Source organism: Pleurodeles waltl, chromosome 2_2 (genome assembly GCF_031143425.1).
Source record: "Pleurodeles waltl isolate 20211129_DDA chromosome 2_2, aPleWal1.hap1.20221129, whole genome shotgun sequence".
Lineage (NCBI taxonomy): Eukaryota > Metazoa > Chordata > Amphibia > Caudata > Salamandridae > Pleurodeles > Pleurodeles waltl.
Genome location: NC_090439.1, coordinates 1,128,560,392 through 1,128,579,713, shown reverse-complemented (window position 1 = coordinate 1,128,579,713; position 19,322 = coordinate 1,128,560,392). Strand labels below are relative to the sequence as shown.

The 19,322-nt window shown below is 44.5% G+C and overlaps 1 protein-coding gene across 1 annotated transcript in view; it reads left to right on the top strand.

Moving 5' to 3' along the window:
• KIFC2 (kinesin family member C2) overlaps nucleotides 1–19,322 on the top strand; it is a 145,136-nt gene that overhangs the window by 67,756 nt on the left and 58,058 nt on the right. Inside the window, exons 2-6 of the mRNA XM_069220992.1 lie at nucleotides 1,273–1,363; nucleotides 4,794–4,963; nucleotides 12,708–12,963; nucleotides 15,794–15,990; nucleotides 18,336–18,401. Of these exons, the coding sequence (XP_069077093.1) occupies nucleotides 1,273–1,363; nucleotides 4,794–4,963; nucleotides 12,708–12,963; nucleotides 15,794–15,990; nucleotides 18,336–18,401 (780 nt within the window). The remainder of the gene's footprint in view (nucleotides 1–1,272; nucleotides 1,364–4,793; nucleotides 4,964–12,707; nucleotides 12,964–15,793; nucleotides 15,991–18,335; nucleotides 18,402–19,322) is intronic.

Sequence of the window (19,322 nt, the reverse complement as noted above, 5' to 3'; positions counted from 1 at the left end):
TTACATTTGATTTCGTGTTAGATAAAATGAGACGTGTTGTGCCTCTGCAAGACTGGCAAATAGTTCACTTTACAGTCAGAGAAAGTAAACACCAGTCTCCATGTTGAAAGAATGAACAGCCACTTACCAGAAGCAATTGTCTGGCATCCGACTTCTGTCTTTGAAGCACCGCAAGTTACTAGATACAAACAACATTTAAAGGCATCTTCATTGACAATCACCTTCTGAACTCCTGCATGATTATTTCTGGGGGTGCTGCAGCACAATTACTTCCAGTGATTTCTGAGGTTGCTAAATAGGGTTCCTTCGGATAATCATAAATACTTGTCCGGAAAAATCAACCAAACCACTGTTTTGTTTTAAATAATGAGTTTCTGTTTCTCCAGACCAAGCACTCTTACCAAATAGTGCCTGTCAGATGGCATGTGACTCCAACACCTTGTACCCCTCATTGGCTTAAGTGACATTCCCTATACATTGATTTACACAATTCTGTGACTCATTGCCTGTGCATGTAAAGTGCTGTGACACCCTACACACAGGTGGTCAAATGATGGAGCATGACACCATAACGTGTGTGAGACCACCTAGTCCGTAAAGGGAACTCCCCCACTCTCCCCTCAAACACTCAAATGTCACTACCACTTTCTATGTCCTTGAAGTAGACCGTCTAACCACGACCTACTTACTTCTGGAACAGGCCAGAGCGACCTGTCCGAAATATCCCCCACACTCGTTGTGTTATAGTTCCATGGGTACGGGAGATTGTGTGGGGTTGATATAGTCCCAGTACTCTCTTCTTGTGTAACAGGAGAGATTAGGGGCACCATTCGAGAGTGGGAATGAGGGAATCTGTGGAGCAGGCCGTCTTTGAGGTGGGGGTGCCAAGAACGATTGTTGCATCTGGTGCCACTAGCACTAAAGCCGGTCACGACCTGTGTTAAGCTTAAAATTTATAATAAAGAATCCTAATTTTTATTTTTTTGTCTAAATTTCTCATTTCTGTCCTTTAATTTGGAAAATGTTTTCACCATATTCTTAACACTTCAGCAATGGTTCTTTAAACCTGAGTCAAGGTAATGCTGTGTTTTAGTAAACATGTGTATCTCAGTAAAAGTTTATCGAAGTAACGGTGTCTCAGTAATGGGACTCTGTATTTGGGAAACGCATACATTCCAAGGTTGGGTATGGTAGTGACGTGGGCACCATTGCAGTTACCAGTCACCTATTCCATTAGTTTACCCATGCTTCCTTTCTTCTCTCCTCCCTCAGGGTTCAAATCCTAGCTCCACCAAGAGCAAGACGACAAAGAACGGCAAACCACCATGTGAAGACGTGTGGGCGGAGCTAGCTGAACTGGACAGTGAGTATCAGACCCCTTCCTTCTTTATGTTTTCCATTGTGTGTAAACAGTGGTAACTTGAGGGCGAGGTGGACTGAAGTCCTCTATGATAGTCATAAAACACATAGAACAAAGGCATTGCTGTCCATGCTTGACATGTATTGACTTCAATTACATGTATGCATGGGTATTTATACAGCACAAAGTTAGCTGAAGTGCACTGGAGTGCTGTAGACTCATAGGGGGTGGGGTGACAGATGATACAAGATGGTATATATCAAGAAGAGGTTTACATATTTGAATTACACTATTATATTGCAGTTCACATATTTACCTTTTTGGGAACACTGACAGTAAAGAGTCCAATTTTGACTTTGGCTCCAGCTCACCTTCTGTGAGGGGGCAGAGGACATTACATCCATCACCCTTGCCAGACTCTGCCCACCATATTAGAGATCACCGCCGGCACAGTGGTAATATTTGTGCCTTCAGAGGAACAGTGGCACATCGGATCCTCTAAAGGCTTTGCAACCTTTGTATGCAGCTCCTAACTTCCAGGTGTCCAAGCACCAAACGTTTTGTGTTTTCAAAAACAAACTTTCAAAGCAGGAATTTGTTACTGAAAAACAAATTAAAAAACACAAATGACACCCAGCCCTCCAGCATCCTGAGTGATTTTTTCCAGGTTGTAGGGAGTAATTTTTATTTTTTTCCCTTATGGTACTGCCATGTTTTTCCTGTTGGTGATGGACAGAAAAAGAATACATCAGATGGCCCTGTTGGAATAAACTTTCTGACCACAGAGACACACACCACTGTCAGAGCCGTCACAGTCTGTATAACTCATATTAGAACAGGCCGACTGCAGGACTGGTGGACAAGACATTCTGCTACATTTGTGGTGGATTACTCTGCCTACCAAATGCTAAATTAGGCACTACATGATTTGCCCAGAACAATACATTTTTCATTCAAGTGTTAAACTGATACTACAACTCAGGTCTATTAGCTCAAGTGTTGGCACCCCAACCACTAGACCACAGCACTTCCTCTTCTGTTGACATCTCCTTGAACCTGTGGTCTGGAGTTCTAGCTGTGATGACTGATAAGGTGATCTCCAACTCATTTCAATCAATGATAAAGGCACAAATGTGGAAACATGGACTGACAATTTCCACTTGAGGAGGAGTAAAAATAGCAGAGGTATTGGTAACTGGTCTTTCCATCCATAGCTAGGGACCCCTTCTGTTGGTTTTGAAGCAAAGAAGGGAGCAAATGTTGTCTGTTGACCTGGTTGAAAGGTTTCAGAATTGGTATTCCCTCAAAAGTAATGATATCCTTCGGAATGAACAGAATACCCAACTGGAGGATGATTATTTCTGGTAAGTGTGTATAATCACTCTCTTGAGGGGAGGTGCGGTCCTGCGTGGGTCACACTGGAGTCACTCTTGAAAGTTTAGTTGTATGTGGTCAGTGTAGCTGATGATTTTAATGTAGGCAAATTCCCGGAGGAGGAGACAGTGGTCTAGGGCCGACCATCCATTAGGGCTCCTGAGAGGACTAACATGAGACATTTAAATTTGGTTTGGCAAGTGACAAGGGGCTGGAATTTGATCTACTCTACATATAGCAGACTGTTTATTTTCAGAGTCCAGTTATGTATATGTTGTAGGTATTGTAGTACTTATTGTTGCTGGTAGTTTGTGGAAGGATCTGTAAATTATGAACTGGATTTCTTGGGTGCGTTAAAGAATTTAAAGAGTTGATTTTCAGTCCAGTTATGTGATTCAATCATCCCCTCAATGTTACTGGGCTCATCGTCTGGAACAGTTTTAGATACTATTAGGAGCCATGAATACTTTCATTAGTTAGGAGAGAGTACAGATGTAGACACCAGGCTTTAATATTAGCTGACCAAGGACTTTGTTGATTTGCAGTTATAATATGCAGGTACAACCCAGTAAACATTTTAGGTCTGGCATTAGCCAAGAACTTTAGACTTTACTAAAATTATATGTATAATATACTTACCAATAAATCTCACAGTCACAGGTTAAAATCCTGTCGGATCCACTCAGCCTTTCATCCAAGTTCTGAGGTTGATAAAATGAGTAGCATTGAGTTGTGTAACAATAAACATGTGTTATTCAGCGCCAAGATACCTATGGGTGAACGTGCGTTTTACAAGTACACTTTATGTTATGTTATTAGGAGCTTTCAGCCAGCCTACTAAAGCCTCAATTGGTCCTTTATTATATCATTTACATTTTTTTAATATGACTGCAGCACACAGCTTTGGCTGCGGGTCAACCCACTCCCGCCATTGGCTAACTTTCCTATGAGTTATGATATTCTAGTATTCCACAAGACGCACACAAAGGAGTTCTCTTCAATTACCGGGATTGCAATGGCAATGTGTTCTTCCTGAGACCAAGAAAGTATTTTTGCCTTTTGCCAGTTTTTTTAAGGATTGACCAGGGCCATTCAGCTTCCTCAACCATTAAGGCTTGCAAAATCATGGCAAAACAAAACAAAAAAACAAAACAAGCACTGATGAAGCCAAAAGGTTGGCAGCCAATGCCAGATCTATTTATTAGATTTGGCAATGCTTATTTGGCCTGTTATACGTTTAACTTTGTAGAGTCAGTTCTACTCATCCAGCCGGCCTCCATCTAATTTTTAATTTGAATTTGGTCGAAGTCTTATAACTCAGCTATGATTCGGTTGTGTTTTTGATTGAAGACTGTTGTAGAGTTGTGCCTGCTCAGGAAGTTGGTGGATCATTTTGCAGCTTTAACTGGCTAGACACCTCAAGCCTGCCTGGACTTGTGATGGTGTGGTTCACAGTCTTGAAGATCTAACAGCATCAACATGGCTGCCTCACATTGATCCAACATTCTTGATAGAGCAACATCAGTAGCTTGACCAAATGCAGAGTCTAATGTCCACCAGCCCAAAATCTGGATTTCTTCAACATAGTTTTAAACCTTATGGGTGCTGGTCCTCAAGAAACATAAAAGTAATGCTTGTGATTGGGCAAGATTTATAGAGATGTTTGGGATCAAGGTGGCAGCTTAATAGAACATGAAGATGCAAACTTTTATCAAACTTGAATTCACCAACATGAGCATGATTAGGTTTAAGAGGGTCAATAGGAAAGGAGATTCCTTTTGGATGCTTAAGAAGCTACACTGGTCTTCTCACTAACATAGGTCTACGTAAGGCCGGTAAGTTGTGAAAAGCTGAATACCCGTTTCCTCTGTGGCCCTGTCATTGATAACGTCTCTGTCTTTGCTCATATGCATGAGAACGGTCCATGCCGGGCTGTTCCAACTTCTTGCTGATGGTGGATGGATTATGTGCCTCACAGTCTGGGTCTTCAGTACCAAACTTTGTGCAATCCCCTTCGCATGATCTTGTGTCTCAGCACCTCACTCTCTTCCTTCCACAGGCAGCTCTGAAAGTGATCGAGGGCGAGGAACCGATGACGAGGAAGAGTCGGAGCTCGAGTGCGGGAGTTTAGGAGATGCCACCACTCCACTTACTGAGTTCTTGTCCTTCAAGCAGGAAGCAGCCCGCGGGAAAGCGTCCACCCTGGATAAGGAAAGTCTGAATGGGAAGGTAAGTGGATTTGTGATTCTGATTTCCAATCGCCAACACATTCACCTGGAAATACCTTCTGTCCGTCTGTCTGTCTTCCTCATAGTTCATCCCAATATTTGCATTCTAGTGACTTTTGCAAACACCCTAATCTTTCTAATTTTGTTTCTATGGCAAAGTCACTGTTAACATATTACTCTACATTTTCTTAGGTTATTTAATTGTTTTTTTTCTTTTTTTGGTGTGCGTTGTGTGAATGCACAATGGCTGGCGTATTTGGCATATGGTGTTGGTTGGTTGTGTGAAACTACAGTGATGGGTGTGTTGTTTTATGATGGTGGTTGTGTGGATGTATGATGGTAAGGTGTAACAGATTTAGGAGGAACCTTAAGAAAACAAGATCTTGAGAACTGTTAATGTTCCTATATGAATTTATTGTGCATGACTAACAATCTATATTTGGACTTAATAGCATACATCTCTAGAATTTATTAGGATGAGCAATAAGCCTCATAATATCAGAATGTTGACAATATATCTCCATATATACATAACCAATATACAAGATCACAATGCAATTTTATAATTTAACAAATTCAGTCGGCTAGTGGGACTCCAGTAACAAGTCGCCTGTCTGCGTATGAATCCCATCCTAAATTGTGAAGTCCTTGGGGCACTTAAGCCAAGCCCATTTGGCTCAATGATTTGGTCTTAGTCCATTTTTAATGTGAAATCGAAAATGTAAATGTAATGCTCAACTCTTCATTGTTATCTCGTTGAGTGATATTGCCTCGCCTGATTAAATTGTGATCTCCAAGAAAAGAGTGATTGATCCAGTTAAGGTTTTACCTTCTTTATCTGCTTTCCTGAGAAAGGCGTTCTATGAGGCTCCTGAACGTGAGCTACAAATATGAATCCACTTTTAAAAAAATCTCCAGATGAGTATGGTATTACTCAGTGGCCTGTCCAAACTACGATTACCGCCACTAAAAATTGTATTAAATTCTGCAGAGCGGATGATCACTAACACAAAGAAAACTGAACACACCTGGCCAATTCCGAACTCGCTTCCCGATGACTAATGCTGCACACTAAGGGTGGGATGTATAATCTATCAGACACTAGACATCAGTTCACCATGGGCCAGATGTAGCAAAGGTTTTTACCTATTCTGTGTCTATGGGAAAAAGTGTTTGTACATATGGCCCCTTGTTATTTAGCACAAAGACTGCTTATACTTGGGAAAAAGAGAAATTCCAGAAACAAAGTCCGTCCCACTCATTGACCTGGATGTCAAGGCAGCAGTGCTCCATGAACATATGCATCGATTTGTACCTTGCAGCCTGGCAGGTGTCAAGTGCAGACTCTCCGCTAAGGCTGGACTAGCCGTACTGCACATCTGGCGTTTCCCAAGGAGGCTGGAAGGGTGGGGCTGCTTTTGTCCCTGGGAGCGGAGTCGATTTTGAAGCAGTGCAGCAATTTTAAAAACACTGCAGAGTTCCTTGTGTATCCAACAGTTTTCTGGCCACAATAAATGTCCCATGAGAACTCTGGTTATAAATCTACCTGCTGGAGAGAGATCAAAGTTGTGTCTAGTGGCAGTTTTGACTCGTCTAAGGTAGCGCAGAGGGTTAGTATGCCTGCTGCAAAGAATGTGTAGATTACAGAACAGTATTTTATGTGCAATGCTCAGTGAGATGCTGCTTTTGTCGTAGAGATCCTTTTGTTACTGCGCAGTTCATAAGTTGCAATCATAATCTAGCACAGTGAGCTATGAACTGCCATCAAAGAGCTGCATGCAAACTGCACGGTACAGGTTAGAAAGTTATGCTTTTTCCCCAGTCTTTGATTATCCTAATTTTTAAAAAGGGTTTGTTTGGGTAGAAAAAAGTAAAGTCAACCTTATGTTCTGAATCCTGAGTTTATGCTTTCCCAGACCAAGCACTCTTAAAAACATGCCAAGCAGAATGGATACCTGTGAATCCTACACCTTGTAGCCCCCTTTGTCTTATGTGACATTTTCTATAAACTGATTTACACATGTATGATTTATTGTGTCTATATGTGTGTGTGATGTAAAGTGCTCCCACGTCCTACGCTGGTAAGAGAGGCGCTATAAAACAAATGAAATGAAATACATGTGAGAGACGGGCTATGGAGAGGTGAGAGGCACTGCTAGCGGTGATGGTGAAGGACTCATGGAAGAGCCCCATTGAAGATTGCCATATCCTGGTGCACTTTAAGAACTTCCTTTACTATGTTTTAAAAAGTAATACAATTGAATATATAATGAAAAATGTGTTGTAGACACATTTTTCCAAATTTTCTTGGGGGTTGAGAGCCCCCCAAGCCCCATCAGGCGTGCTCACTATGTACCCTATAGCTGCTGGTCTGCAAAGTTTGCCAGGGCTGCTTTGGATTTCCAGTCTGGCCCTGATCGCCGCATGCCAGTGCAGTCGTAGTAACCTTAGCCATGGTGGCTTTCAGTCCTTCCAGGGGATGTTCATTGGCCAGTGCATAGCAGATCTTAATGTAGAAGAATATCCACCTCGGCAAGATCCTCTTTCACAAAGTTTTCCCTTTCTTTGCTCCAGAGAACACCACCAAGAGCTGATCATTTACTGGATTTTCCTCAGTGCAGTCAATGTAAAAGCTTAAAGGCCTCTTGAATTGTAGTTAATGGAGTCTCCTTTCCTATTCCAAGGGGTGAGGGGGAGCAAAGAATGCTGGTAGAGTGATGAACCACCCACTGTCAAAGGGAGTCCATAAAAACTTGCACCAACCTCCCTTTAATGGACGTCAGGAAGGCCTCCAGTGACAGACAGATGGTCTTGAGTTCCAGCAGACTGATGTGGAACCAACTATCCACCACAGACTACCAACCTCAAATCTCCTCCTTCCCTAGATGACCTCCTCAGCCCAGCAGTTTTGCGTCTGCCACCACCGTCAGCTCTGAGTGGGGAAGGGAGAGGGGCCTTCCACTGGACAAATAGTGGTCTACCAGCACCACTGCAAATCTGGAGCCATCTCTTCAGAGGCTTGGATGGTGTACACGGGATTGCCTTGATGCTGGACCCGGTGGAACCTCAAGCTACATTGCAAAGCACGCGTGTGCCACCTGGCATAGTTGACTGATCATGAAACATCAGGTTTAAAGCCTGAACGTCTGTACTGGGTGCAGGTCCAAAGTCAAGGACACATCCAGATTCTCGGGTCCAAAGCAAATAATATCTGAACCAGTGTTAGAATTTTGAATTTGTCCTTCCACAGGAAAATTATTCAGGGGTCAAGGATCCAGTACAGACCTGAGGCCCACGTCCTTTTTTGAGGCGAAGAAATAGAGACAGTAACACCTTCTACTTCTTTCCAAGTCTGCTGCCCTCTCAGTTGCACCTTTGGAGAGCAAAAGGTACATCTCCTGCAACAGGACGGGCAGGTGCTCGTATGAGATTCATTGTGGAGTGAGAGGAATAGTGGTTATAGAGGAGAGAAAAGGCAGGGCATACTATATTGAACAATTTGCAAGACTCCTCTGTCGGATGTGATGGATCGCCTTCCTGGTAGGAAATGTTGAATCCTTCCTTCCACTAGTAGAGCATGTGCCGCTAAAGGCAAACCAAAGCGGTTTGGTTGTTGTAGGAAGGGAGAAGGAATTGGTAGACCGATGCCCCTTAGTGGCTCTCACGCTGCCTGCTGTACATGCACCCACAGTATTGAAAGAACTGGGATGTTTGCTGCATCACTGGCTGAGCTGGTTGCCTCTCTCTCTCTTTATCTAAAGGCCAGTCCTCTGAAATAGCCTCTAAATTTGCCGGAACTGCTTGGCAGGAGTCAACAGCCGTATGGAGCTCACTGTAAATCTGCTATCTTTAAGGTATTCAAACACAGAGTCTGTCTACTCTCCAAGGAGGTAGAACCCACCATATACTTGCCCATTAGGGTTGGCTGCATATCACCTAAGAATTCTGTAGGTCACATCCACAAGTCTACAAAGGACGGCACTGGTACCAATGCCCTACCTGGGCAATCAGTAGCATCCAGGCCTGTGCTGATAACATATTGAACTATGTCCTGCCCATCATGTATAGTCCTGGCCTAAGAGGCCCGAGGATCTTCTGGGGCCTCTGACAACATCGTGCTGGCCAGGTCCCACATGGCGTGCGTGTCGAGACCCAGCAGACAGAGTATGTTCATGGATTGCAGTGCTAGACTGGTGGTAGAGAACATACGTTTACCAAAAGCATCACTCCTCTTGGATAGCCTGTCTGGATGTGTTTGGGGTTACATTACTAGTGGAAGCCTGTACCACATGGCTCTCTGGGCTGGGGTGCTTAGTGAGAAGCTCCAGCTCACCGAGCACTAGTCTGAGACCTCTGCCCACTTGCCTGCTCACTGGTGGGCAAGATCAAGGCTTAGACTAAGTAGCCATCAAAATGCCTATGAGGGCATCATCAAGTAAAAAAATAAGGGCTCTGAAGTCGCTGACCCAGGCTGCAGGATTTCAGTCAGGGCATTTGCTATTGTTTCGATGGAGGGTAGCAGTAATTCTGTGCTTTCGCTGCTCCGAGAACCACCACTGCAAACGCGGCACTTTCTTCCACTAGTGGCCCAAGTGGCGAGTCAAGCTCTCTCTGTGGAGGGGCATCGATCCCGCTGGCATTCTGTAAATCAATGTATATAAATCAGCAGACTGGGGCAATCATGCCATCCCATTCACCTTCATTACAACCATCTTTGGCATCCCTGGCTCTGGCATAGGATCAGAACCAGCACCAACAAGATAATGGAGCCTCTGCCAGTAGCTAGGATGTGGCAGAGGCACAGGATGGGGCTGAATAATGACGAGTTGTGCTTTTGTGACCTCGTAGCACAATATCGACCCGGCTCGAGCTGACGATGCGTCAGAGTCTGACACCGGTATCAGATCATCTCCTGGCACCACTGGTGTTAACACTGGCTTTGGGGGGTTACAAATGGGTGTGGACTGGGGGGGCCAGAGTAGAAGGCTGTACCGGAGTCGGTGCAGCCTCGTAACAGGTACCAAGGGGACAAACAACACCAGGGAAAAACCCACTGGCGGTACCCCGACCGGAGCCCCTTGTGGTTGATCGGGGCTCAAAGGCATGCCAGAGGTGGCCAAAATTGCATTGAAAGTTTGCAACAAGGCCTCACTCTGCCGGGGAGTCTACGATGGCCTGCTAAATTCGGGGCATGTGAGAATCAACTGAGGAATCGGTTCTGTGACTGAATGTCACTTACCTCATGACGTCCTTGCACCTTGTTATAGGATTGAGAGTGATGAGTTGGAGTTGAGTCCTGCTTCGCTTTCTTGTGCTTGGTCTGGGATATGGACTTACTGGAGGACTTTGAGTGGAAAGCCGAATGGACATGGGAGCGGCTTCGAGGCTGGGACGAGTCCAGGGTCGCAACTTGAAGTTTGAGCAGGAGTTACAGAAAGCTGAGACTTCTTGTGTTTAGCAAGGTATAGGTTCGCCCCCCAGCCTCAGATGACACTTATTGCATGAATAAGACTCCAGACACCAAAGACACACCTCATGAAGGTCCATGACTGACCACTACTTTTTGCTGTTGTGGCACGTCATGAAACTTGACGATTTAAGTGAATACATCATTCCCTAGCACACTGAAGAATCATTTAGATCTCGTCTAAAAACTGGCAAAATTAGAAGGAGAGCTCCCGATCTGTGTCAGAAGGCGTGGAAAGGAAGGAACTGAAGTCTGCACAAAGGGGTGGCACTTAAATGTTTCTCCACTCCATCACTTTTTAGGCGTATGGAGCCTGTGCACAGCTGCACGGAACTATCTGTGGGCAAGCGGGAACACTACTGTAAAAGGTTTCTGAATCCAGTCTGGCACCTGAGGAATTTTTAAGGTGTGGAACCCGCAGTTAGAAGACCATCAGAAATATGGTTTATTTTACCTCAATTTACTGTTACTGTTTAGAATTGTATTTTATTTTATAAAGATAAAATTCAGGGATGCCAGTTGTTGGCTCAGTTGAGAATCAGCACACCAGATTTTTAGGATAGCCACATGAGATCAATTTACATCCAGAATCATTTAATCTGTTCGTGGTTATCTTTAATTTTTGGTGTGTCCGGCGCCCAGCTGGAGCTCAGATGGACATCCCTGGCACAAGGGTTCAGCATAAACAAAAGAAAGAAATCCGTAAAACAATGACACCCATGGCAGGACAAAAGCGCTGCTGGGGAATGGATCGGGAGTGAACATCCCCAAACTGGACGAGCGCAGCTGGATAACGCGCCCAACTTATTGATTCGTGGAGAAGATGCCCCAGGATATTGACCATAGTGTTTGAAATGAGTGTTATTTAGAGCAGAAAATAAATAGGAGGGGCTATTGATTTCACCCCCGGGTGGAAACTGGACGTGAACATTGTGTGGGCGTCGGCGACTCCCCTCCCGTCCCCTGGCTGAATCCCCTCGTCACCGTGCACTCTTCCTGCACCCATGATGCATTGTTGTCAGTCATATTGGCAAGTGTTGCTTGACTAATTTCATTTATGTGGGCGTTAGCGTTGTGAGTGACACCTTTCCTTCCTCAATAACGCGACATGTTCCACCTGAGTACATGTGTGCATCACCGTCATGTGATGAAGCTGAAGGGGAGACTCAGCGTGCTTTGGAGAACTTCTTCACATCAGTCTTTAGACGTGAAATGTCTGATTTGCCTTGATGTGTGGGACTAGTTCTGGCAAAACAAATAAAAAGTACATTTGACATAAGAGTAATTCTGGTGGGAGCTAATATTTAGCTCAAACAATCTCCTTGCCTACGTCTTTCTGTTAATGTGCAAGTTTTAGATCAATTTGTGGAAGGCAAAACACCCCCCCACACACACACACTCTCTTTTATCTCTCTCTCTCTCCTGCCAGATAACCATCCAAAACTCTTACAGATTATCTAATTAACTCTTGCTTGTAACACACGCACCACACTTGTACACACACACACGCACACACATGATGCACACACACACATACACTCTTGGACACACACACACTTGCCACATTCGCCCACACACACACACACACACACTTGCACAACACACACTCATGACATACACACAAACATCACTCAAAAGCTATTCTGGGGGCCTACTTTACTCATGTTTCTAATACTAGCCCACAGTTTATGGTGTGCATTTCTTGCTGTCGCCCTTGGATTCTGAGTAACTAACTTGTCTCTTTTTTTCCCTTCTTTTTTACATCTCTTCTTCCCATCCCCTTTCCTGTCTGTGACATGAAATGACTTGCCATGTCATTCCAACCATGATCTTGTCCATCAATTATTAACTCCACATACCCTCCCCGTCTAACCTTCGCTCCACCGCTTGGCCTGATGTAACTAATTGATGTCTGGCTTCCATTGCCGGTTTGCAACGTGTGAATATTGCACGCCTGGATCTTTGATACCTTTGTGGAACCTACATCCCACTCCACATCTAATTTTACAATACCCTGCCTGAATTTTTATGATATTTGAAATTTCCTCTACCTGATTTCACTGTATCTTGCCTGAATGCTTTTGAAATTACAACTTTCTTAAATTTTTGGTTCCTTCCCAATTGCACCATTTGGCTGTATGATTGCCCTATGCCTGGCTAATTACGGTTCCCCCACAATCGCGCTGCATGCTTGTTGCCTTTGTGCAATGCATGTTTACTGGATACATTTGGTTCTCCTGTGGTCTGTTTGTTTTGTTCTGTGTTGGTTGACATCCAGCTCCCTCCTTCCCCTCTCATCTCAGTCATGTCCCACCTCATCTCCTTCCTGGAGCACTACTCTCAGATGCAGCGGCTGCAGGAGAAGGCGTTGGAATATCGTGGCGCGCTGCGTAAGGAGGAGAGTCGTCGGCGTAAGCAGCTAAGTGTGCTGAAGAGGGCCTACCGCCAGCGGATGCGCGACAAGCTCAGCCTGATTGAGAACCTGGAGAGCACCATCAGCGAGCAACAGAACGTCATGGAGAAAATGCACAGCGGTGGGTAGCCCCTCTTTTTGAGTGAGGTCAGGTTTGGGGGAAACAACATGCTGTTCATAGTATATCGCAGCGGGGTTGGTCCTTCCATGACGATTTGCAGTGTAACCGATTACAGTTCGAGCCGACATTATTATTACTCGAAGGGTGTCAAAAGGAATTTGAGGGATTCTTGGCGGACAGAAGTCAATTTATTACTGTGCCACAAGTGTTGAGAAATCTGCATAAACACATTCCTCTTAAGGGGGGTGGAAGTGGACATTCCAAGGCATTGTTTGACTTGGAACTTTGGGAATGCCCACATTTGTGCGCATTTGCAACCTCCTATCTGAGCCCCTCCAACCCTTGAAGTAGTTGGAAATTTACTCCACATAAGGGCTGGAGTAACTCGCCCACAAGGATGGAAAGAGGTAACGGATCACCCCTAAGCTTGCTGCAGGTGTAGAGGAAGGGCTTTCATCACAGACAAATATTCCTGTTCCTCCTATGTGGAGTTATCCGCTATGGAGAACCCTCCATAGACGGAATAAAAGCCTTTGCGAAAAGTCACATGACAATCCCAGTGGTATGCTTGGAGACCTCTCCTTGTGCAGCGTCTAAGGCATACCTCTAGAAATGTTTGTGAATCCCAAAGAAAATGTGAAAGTACTTTCAGGCAGAGATCTAAATGTCCATCCATACTTTTACATTTTTCTATGTGACTAGAACCCTCTGCTTTGTGGTATCACAGCACTGTTCCTTTTTATAGATCAAATGAATGAACAAATAATGGAATAATGAATGTATGTATAAAATAGTGAACAAACAAATCAATGGAATACTTAGGTCGGGCATCTGCAAATTTGAACTGTTTCATAGTGCATTCTGGTTTCGCGGACTGGGTGAGCATAGAGTTCGGTATGGCCGGCTGTGAGCTTTTAGCTGGAGGGTTGGTGGTTGACTTTGGTCTAGATGGTCATAAGGAATACCACAGCCTGGCACGAGTCAACTTTTGGATTGTTAGGGGTGATGGACAGTTTTTTTCCTCAAATGAGATATACAAAAACCAAATGCAAATTTAGAAAAAAATGACTGGCTAGCCATTCTTTCTTGCTGAAGCATGAATCGTAAGCCTGGTGGTCTTGTAGGCTTTGCATAAAGAGGATCTTTATAGCTCAGCGGGCGGTGAACTGGATTTAGGGCAGTTTGGTGTGTCCTGCCTCCTCCCTGCACCATGAGGCATCTGGGGCAAGGGGCCACCATATGTGCGCTCTGGCTGGCTGTTATGGAGAGCTGCGCCGTTATTCTGTCTGCGAGGCTTTTTCAGGGCACCTAGCCTTCTTGGGTCAGCATGCATCCCCGGTCCTAAGATTCCATGTTCGTATGTACGTGTATACTGATATTATTATAGGCAAACCGAGCCGGAAAGCAACTGAACATGGGCAGAAGCCCTGAGACATGATTCAAGATTGTTTACGATTAGGGAGAACATTCATAGGTGGTAATGTCTATGGGGTCAGGAGATAGTGCACACAGAGGAGGTTGGTCAAAGCATCTTCCTGCATTGCAGAAGTTCAGGGTCACTTCTGAAGTTGACTGTGATGTTGTTCCAGATTTTAGGAGCCCAGATAGAGGAGGTCTGCTTCTGGTTTTGTCTTGTTTGTAGATTTCTCCACATCCCTTTAGAAGAGTCTCAGACTCTTCCATTGCAATGGTACATAGTAAAGGTGGTAATGCGAATGGAGAATGTGACCAAGCCGTGCAAGGAACAGTTACTGCCCCCACGTTCAGTCACGTAGCAGGTTGAGGCAACAGGCAAGAGAGGCTCATGGAGAATATTTCCCTGGTTGGTGTTGGCTTTTTGTTGATTAATGTTTGTTGTGATGTAGGACAAAGGCAAAGGAGCATCTAATCCTGGGCAGTAGCCTTGCTTGATTAACTAGAATCATCAACAGGAGCAGAAAGCGCATGTCTGTTGTCGGATAGCTACACACATTGTATTCAACAATGAGGGACCAAAGTGTATTTATTTATGAAGGCATTTTTATAGCAGTACTCTACCCCAAGGGGTGTCACTAGCTTTATAATTAACAAGTATCCATCAGACCATAGTCTGAGAAATACATTGAATGTGAGAAAAACGTTATTTATCACACCATTTGTGGCTTTCTGAGCTGAAAGTGTATTTTTCTGTAACCCTGAGGAGCGGGTAGGGGCTGGGATGCTGGCACAGTCCGTCTTCTGACCGCTGTCGCTATACTGCGCGCTTGGTGGCTCACTGGGGTATGTATGTCTGTATGTATATGTGCATTGGAAGTTAGAGTGCAGACCTAGCTACAAAGTAACAGGGCGCTGTTCCATTCATGAGCACCAAACCCAAGGTGTAAATTGATGAGGTATTTTTTGCTTCTTTGATTTTTTGCATTTTGATATATGACAATATGTAATCATCATTGTTCAGATAAAGTGTTAGATTCAACTTGACAGTGTTGATCATTCGTCACATAGACATTGGCTACGAATGGTAGCAAACATTAACTACAATATGCAATAGATTTATCACAACTCCCCCACTCAACAACCCACCCTCTGTAGTAACTAGTACATGTCACCTATTGAGTAACCGGTATAAGTTTTTTGGGAGATGCGTGTCTGCGAGAAAGTCATGTGTTACATAGACGTGATAGGAGGTCACAACTATATTTATGGTTGAAAATACCTGGCAGTCCAGGGGTACGCTTGATGCAAGAAAACACACAAATTGTAGTTGTAAGTCTCTCAGTGCAAATTTCGACCATGCTTTTGACAGTCGTTCTCTCTGATCAGAGGTATGTAATTTGTCGCCTTGCTGTAGGCATGATGCTGCCCTCCCCCTGTGGAATGTATCCAGCGTCCCCGGTGTCTCCAGTAGGAATCCACAGCCTGGTTGAGTCCATCAGTGCCTTGCAGGGGGAGCGGAACCGACTAGCCGAGGAGATCGTGGGCCTGAGGCGGGAAATGGAAGATGGCGAGAAGGAGAAACAGCAGCTGGCCGGGAACTTCAGCTTACAGGTGAGATGCTCAAAACCTCGGCCCGGGCTTGTGGTAGTGGTCTGATGGCATCAGTAATTCAATGGAGCTTTATATAGTCCCCAAAACTGGCTCAGTGGATGCTCACTCATTTGATTGATTACTAAATATCGAAGCTAAGAACATTGAAATACAAGAATATCGTGGACAAAATATTGAAGACCAAAATATCGAAAGGTAAGTGCATATAACAAAAGAATAGCTTTGCTGTTACGAGCTCCACGTCTATATACCTTGAAGATATACATTGCCAAGAAACATGTATGTGGAGTTAGGTGCTGAAAATCTTACTTACTTTTCAATATTTCGAATTTGAAACTTTGCAACCATATTTATATACCTTGATATTCCAGATTTGATCTTCAGGGGTTATACCCACGCACTCACAGTGCTCACTGGCTGCATACACCTCAGTGTACTCTCACTTACTCCCCACACTCACTGGTCTCATGCACTTGATCAGTGTCTCATTCAGTCACCCATTACTGACCATTACTGGCCTCATTCAATTGAGCGGGCTCTCACTCATTCTCACGTCGCTGGCTGCATACACTTCAATGAGCCTTGCTGTTTCAGTGGATCCTTACTCAGTATATAAAAATATAAGCCATAAATATAAAGGCCCCAAACTGTAGTCTGCACATATAAATCTCACAAAAACAGATACCTCCCAAAATATTGCCAGCACCTGATCCCACCATCAAGCGCTTGCACCCATATGTGTTATGCCTGGAAACAGAATGCTGATTTACCCAGTCTTATACTTAGTATGAAGAGAGTTTGGCTGTATTTGTGAAGTTCTGAATTTTTAAGAGGTCAAATAATTTGTTGATAGGTATTTCTGTAAAGTCTGTACTGCTGCATTCTTTTTCACTCTATATTTGCTCGTACCACGGAAGCCTCTAATCACACAGAGAACCAACCCGGCTTTGGTTGCTGGCTGCCTCAATGAATATTCATGAGCAAGGGATACTGAATGTTCAAAGGCAGAGCATTCAGACTACTGGAAGACTGCCTGGCAGGAGTTCCTGCTGCCAAATACAGAGGCATAGTGTCTGATAGAAAAACAGGAGCTGCCCTGCCCCCTAGAGGGGACCAGGAGCACTTCATGCTGTTAGTCTGTGCTGTGCAGTGCTGGGGCCTGGAAGGCCAGGAGCATCTCAGTAAGGCAAGCTTCCTGTGAGTCCGAGAAGCTCTCAGCACACAGCAGAAAAGATCATCTTGGCACCTGAGTAAAACAGTGCCATGTCCCAGGGATAGAAGGACCCTCTCACTCCTCGCCCATGACCTGCGACAGGCCATGTGCATACTGTGGACGACTGGCAGTGCTTTGTGGTAGCAAAGCAATCAATCAGTCAAGGAGTTTTAAAGTGTGGCAAATCATCCCTGAGGGTCTCAAGGCGCTGTAGTTGCTAGCTGTTTCTTGGTGACCTTGTTCATTCGAACAGTCAGGTCTTGAGTCCTTTCCTGAATTCCCATGAGCGATGAGGTGGTCCTTACGACCAGGATTAACACGCTTTGTAGACATTCTCTGCTGTGGGATCCAGACCAGGACATAGTAAGATATAGGAGGAAAGAATATTGCTGTGGTTAAAGGACGTGCATTGGCCTGGAAGGAAGGTATCAGTTAATCGTGTGCAAAGATACACAAAGTTAGTGTAGTAGGTGTGCTATTTCCTTTTATTCTACAACCATTGCATGTGAATATTCCACAATAGCATTATAGCCTGTTGCCGAGAGTTATACTGAATGTTAAAGCCCTCTAACCAAATATATTAAGAGAGGGAGCCTATAACAACTGTTACAACCAAGGACCGAAGGGCTATGATGCTATTAGAATATTCCACCCACTGAGGGTAGAATGTTCTAAGACGAAGAAGGAGAGACAGAAAGGCACACTTTGGAATGTTGAGCTGGCGGTCTATATCAGTCATTATTGGCCCGGAGACGCTTCATTGTCTTCAAAGGAGCTCTCAACATTCCAATGTTCTAACTCATATGGGTCTGCTTAGAAGTCATGTGCCCTGATTGGTCTATCTAGGTGTAATCGTGTCTGCGGTCCTGGCGTCAGCTGGCATTAGGCATGGACAAGGATAGACTCCTGAGTGTTGGTGAATAAAAGCTTACACGTACACCGTCCTCGAGCCTTACTTGAGTGTGACACTACAGAGAGATTTGCTTGTTTGTGACAGACAAGCCTCAGCACAGGGCTTTTTATTGTGCTCCATACAAATGAATCCCCTTTAGTTCATTTGCTGTTTTTTTATCTCCACTGATGTATGAAAGTTTCTTGATTTTGCTTTCCTGTTTCTCGTTCAATTCTATAGATTCAAGAGCTGAAAAGGAAGATCCAGGAGCGCGAGGACGAGCTGACACAGCTGAGGGCAGAGATGGTTGGTCTCATTCCTCTAGTACCCCCCCCTCCCTCCCCCATGGCTTCTGGAGAACCTCGACATGTAGAATTGCTCTGCACAGACACTTCAACTCTTCCTATGTAGCATTATAGCCTACTGCTCAGGTTATTAAAGGCCCTGAATCTGAGTTACAGGCCTGAGTTTCAGAAGAGGCCTTTAACAACCAGTAGAGCACAAGGCCAAAGGGCTATTAGGCAATTAGAGCATTCCACCCACTGAGGGCAGAATATTCTAAAATAAAAAGGGAGACAGAGAAAGACAAACATTGGGAAGTTGGTACCCTAGACCAGTATCAGCCATTCTTGGCCCCGAGCCACTTCATTGTCTCCTATGGAGCTCTCAGCATTCCAATGTTCTAATTAGTTTTGTGACTAATTGGAACATTGGAAGGAGGTGCCTCTGGGTAGTTAGCATTTTAGGAAGAGAATTCAAGTGAAGTGTATCAACCCATCAGTGATATTCTACTTTTCCTACTCAAATAGTTGTATTCTGGCATCACGACATTAAGTGCCTCGCTTGTGCCTAAGAAGACACTCCTCTGATGAGCCCTAATGAGAGCGAAACATGTGTCAGAGGTTGTTTTCACTTATTTCTCATGGAATGAATTGGCTTAAGCTTCTAATTTGGGCTGTAGTCCACAAAATGGGTTTTTATTTTTGTTGTACTTTTGGGATGAATGGACTGAACCGGATTTGTACTTTGTGTAGATTTGAGATGAATGGACTGAACCACACTTGGTAGTATAAGACTCTCCCTCCCAATAGGCAGAAATCAAGATCCTTGCAGCCCTCACTTGCCCACCTCAGCTTCCAGCTCTGCAAGGCGGTTTCTGATCCCCACAGTCTTTTGGTTGCTCGCTGTAGGTCGGTGATGCCCACAGTCCATGGGTTTCATACTCGC